The 3217-nt window shown below is 42.2% G+C and overlaps 1 protein-coding gene across 1 annotated transcript; it reads right to left on the bottom strand.

Annotated features, from left to right (window-relative positions):
- Positions 1-641: 641 nt before the first annotated feature.
- Positions 642-2228, bottom strand: SPIN4 (spindlin family member 4). Its single transcript, XM_005890986.2, has one exon. It carries the CDS (start codon positions 1680-1682, stop codon positions 933-935), a length of 750 nt encoding a protein of 249 aa, XP_005891048.1. The 5' UTR covers positions 1683-2228; the 3' UTR covers positions 642-932.
- Positions 2229-3217: the final 989 nt, after the last annotated feature.

Below are 3217 nucleotides of genomic sequence, written 5' to 3'. Positions count from 1 at the left end.
GTAGGAGATGCTGGAAAATGATCACTTTGATTTGGGATGGCAATTTTGTAGTAACTCTTAAAATTAAATATACACCTACCTAGCAGTCCCATTTCTGGGAAGCTACTCTATAGAAATAAAAGCCTCAGTATGTATTGTAGCAGTGCTATGATGGAAAAAAAAGAAAATAACTTAAAAGACCATCAAAAATGTAATGGTACATAAATTGTATCATATTGGTAAATAAGTATGTACTGTGTATGCAGCTGTTAGAAAGAAGGAAGACAAGGAGAAATAGAAGGAAAGGGGAAATGAGTGATTCATTTAACAATGTGATGGTACAATTCAGCATTCAATATAAGTACAATGCATAGTTGGACCTCTATCTTATACCATATACAGAAATACATTCCAGGGGGAGATGGAAAAGAGACAGAGGCATGGGAGAGATCGAGAGATATCTGTAGTTACTGACCAGAAGAATATATCAAGTGAGAAAAGCAATTACAGAGAAATAATGTGGCTTGCTGTTTCTGTAGAAAGGACAACAAATTTCCTTTAGGCAAATGGAGAAAACATGGAAGGATATACATTATGTTCTTAACATTTGTTACCTGGGGAGAAAAAAAAAAAGGTAAGGCAAAGAATGGAAGAGGGGAAGATATAGTGTGTATACACCATTTATTTTTCTTTATCTAGTTTTCCATTGTTGAAATTGTATGAATTTTTCAATTTTCTATTAACATCCTATTTAAAAATTTTATTAGAGAACAAGGTAATATAAAAAGTACCAAAGTATACTTGGGGCAAAATTGTGGAACTAGTCAATGTAAATTTGGTGCACAGTAATTAATAACTTCTTTAACCTCTGACACCAAAACTGTTCTCAAAAGTTCACACAACATATTTTACATTTAATCATTCCACAACTTCTGCAATAGTATAACGAATCTTTAGGGTGTTTTCACCAAACCATAGACATAAATGTGAATATCATCATCAAACTTAATGAAGTAGACAGATGGCTTGGCCACAACTTGGTGGATGAAAATGCCGGTTCTCTTGGACCCATCATCTTTGGCGTGCTCCACCTGCTTGCCCACAAGGCTGTCGACAACTTCTCCAGGCTCCCGTTCTGCTGCAGGGAAATAGTAGTTGGAATCTGGAATGATGCGCAGGTCACCATCTTTGTAGTCATCCAGCAGTGTGTACATATAAAGGACTGGATCTTTCTCATAGGTGATGTAAAACCAAGTGTCCATCACAGGAGCTCGTGCCAGGACCATGCCCTTCCATTCATCTTTCGTACCGTGCTCACCCTCAAACACATGACCTACTGCCTTGCCAATCAGGGAATCTGCCAGGCGCGAATCAATGCGAGGAGTTGGCACTCTCTCAGGAAGGATCTCTAGCGCTAAAACTCTCTTATCTCGGTGCAGTTCTAGCCCATACACACTATCCTTGCCATCATATTTGATGATGTAGAGAGTGGGCTTCACGGAAACCTGCTCAAGCACGGTGCCTTTCCACTGCTCCACAGGCTCGTTGCCTTCCTTCCAGCCGTGTTGAATGCGGCAGCCAACTATGTTTCTACGGGTGAGGAAAGTGGGCTTGCGCCGCTGCTTCCTGTGGGTGTGCCTTTTCTTCATCAGGTATGCGGACACGCCATCTACGCCCATTGGAGGCACTGTTGGGGGCGACATGGCTAGGGTTTAAGGAGGCTCGGCAACGTTGACACTTGCTAGATTAAACTAACAAAAAGTCAACGCTATCCAGTATGAGATCTTTCTTTCGTGATCTCCCAAAAAAGACAGATCCTGTCCTGTCCGTTCTCCTCCTTTCCCGAAAGGCAAGACTCTCACTAAGGCTTGGCAGAAACGCTCTAACTCTGGGCACTAGAACAGAGGGGGCCTCTTGACAGTGTTCCCTCCCGCTCCGGAGAGGTATCTGCAAGCAGTGGCGGTTGCCGCTGGAGATGGCGGGCTTGCGTGTGTTGTCCGCGCCTTGAGCCCGCCCCGACTCCCAACCCTAAGTCCCCAGAATTGACCACTTAGCTGTTATCGATGGTGCGATGGATGCAGAACGGCGACGGAGGAGAGGACGGGAAAGAGATAAGAGGACGGCAGCAGCGCCAAAGTCGCCGGTGGCGGCGGTTCTTTGAGAAGTCCGCGCGGCCTCGGTTTAGCAATGTTTCTCTGCTCGGCCTAACTCTGGCGCCAGGGTTTTTGCCGCTTCGGGAACCCGACCCCTCCGAGCCCGCCAGAGCCTCAGCCTCGGCCCCGCCCCCGCCCCCGCCATTCCGCCTTCCGCTCAGCCAGCAGCAGCAACAGCAGCAGCAGGGCGGGTTAGTGCGCACACTGCTTTCGTCCACATAGTCTCAGGCTCTCCTTCATTTCCTCACGCGCTCCCCGACTGCTTCCCTCAAACCCAAGCCAGACTGTCTGGCTCCCCTCCTCCTACTCTCTGGCCGTCTGTCACCCACTACCCTCCTCCACAGCCTCTCCATCTGCTTTCTATCTTCCAGGAATTCCTCACAAAGCTTTTTTTAAAAATAATATTCAACATACACACAGAGTTTGTCCATACAATTTTTTTTTTTTTTTTTTAGGATAAGTAAATGCTGTTGTACAGTCCACCATCTTGATCCAAAATCTCCTTTATATTTTCTACTTGATCACTCATGATAATGCTTTTTTATGTATAGTTTTCTGAATGCAAAATAAGTGTACTGACACTGTGGAGATTTTCTGAAATTCAGTGAAATAAAAACCGACACTAACCTTAATCTTACCATCTAGATATACACCAAAATGTTAACACTTCTGATATCTCAATAAATCTATGCTTGTATTTCACAAATTGGGAGCAACTTTCATATCTTTACAGCTTCTTTTTAAATTCATATCATGAACTTTTCCCAGAGTTATTAAATACTCTGGAAACATTTTTTTAATTGTTCCATAATGTTCCTTTGTAAAGATCTTCTGTTATTTATCTTAAATATTCTGAAAATAAATAAAACTAGTTTATCCTCATATATGTATTTACTGAGCTAGTATAAACCATTTTTTTCAAATAATATTTAATGACATGGAGATCTATATATAAGAACAATGTGTGAAAAAGCAGGATGTTGAGGCAAAATTGTGACCCCCAATTTTGTAGAGAAAGAAAAAAATTAAGTTTTTTGTAGTACATATTTGCAGTTTTTCTGATTATAAAATTACTACATGTTCAT

The sequence above is a fragment of the Bos mutus genome, chromosome X (assembly GCF_027580195.1).
Source record: "Bos mutus isolate GX-2022 chromosome X, NWIPB_WYAK_1.1, whole genome shotgun sequence".
Classification (NCBI taxonomy): Eukaryota; Metazoa; Chordata; class Mammalia; order Artiodactyla; family Bovidae; genus Bos; species Bos mutus.
The sequence above is the reverse complement of the archived record's forward strand: the minus strand, read 5'-3'. Positions and strand labels throughout refer to the sequence as shown.

What these genes read in the sequence shown, in the direction of transcription:
- SPIN4 (XM_005890986.2), bottom strand. Translation starts at nt 1,682, where the DNA reads ATGTCGCCCCCAACAGTGCCTCCAATGGGCGTAGATGGCGTGTCCGCA.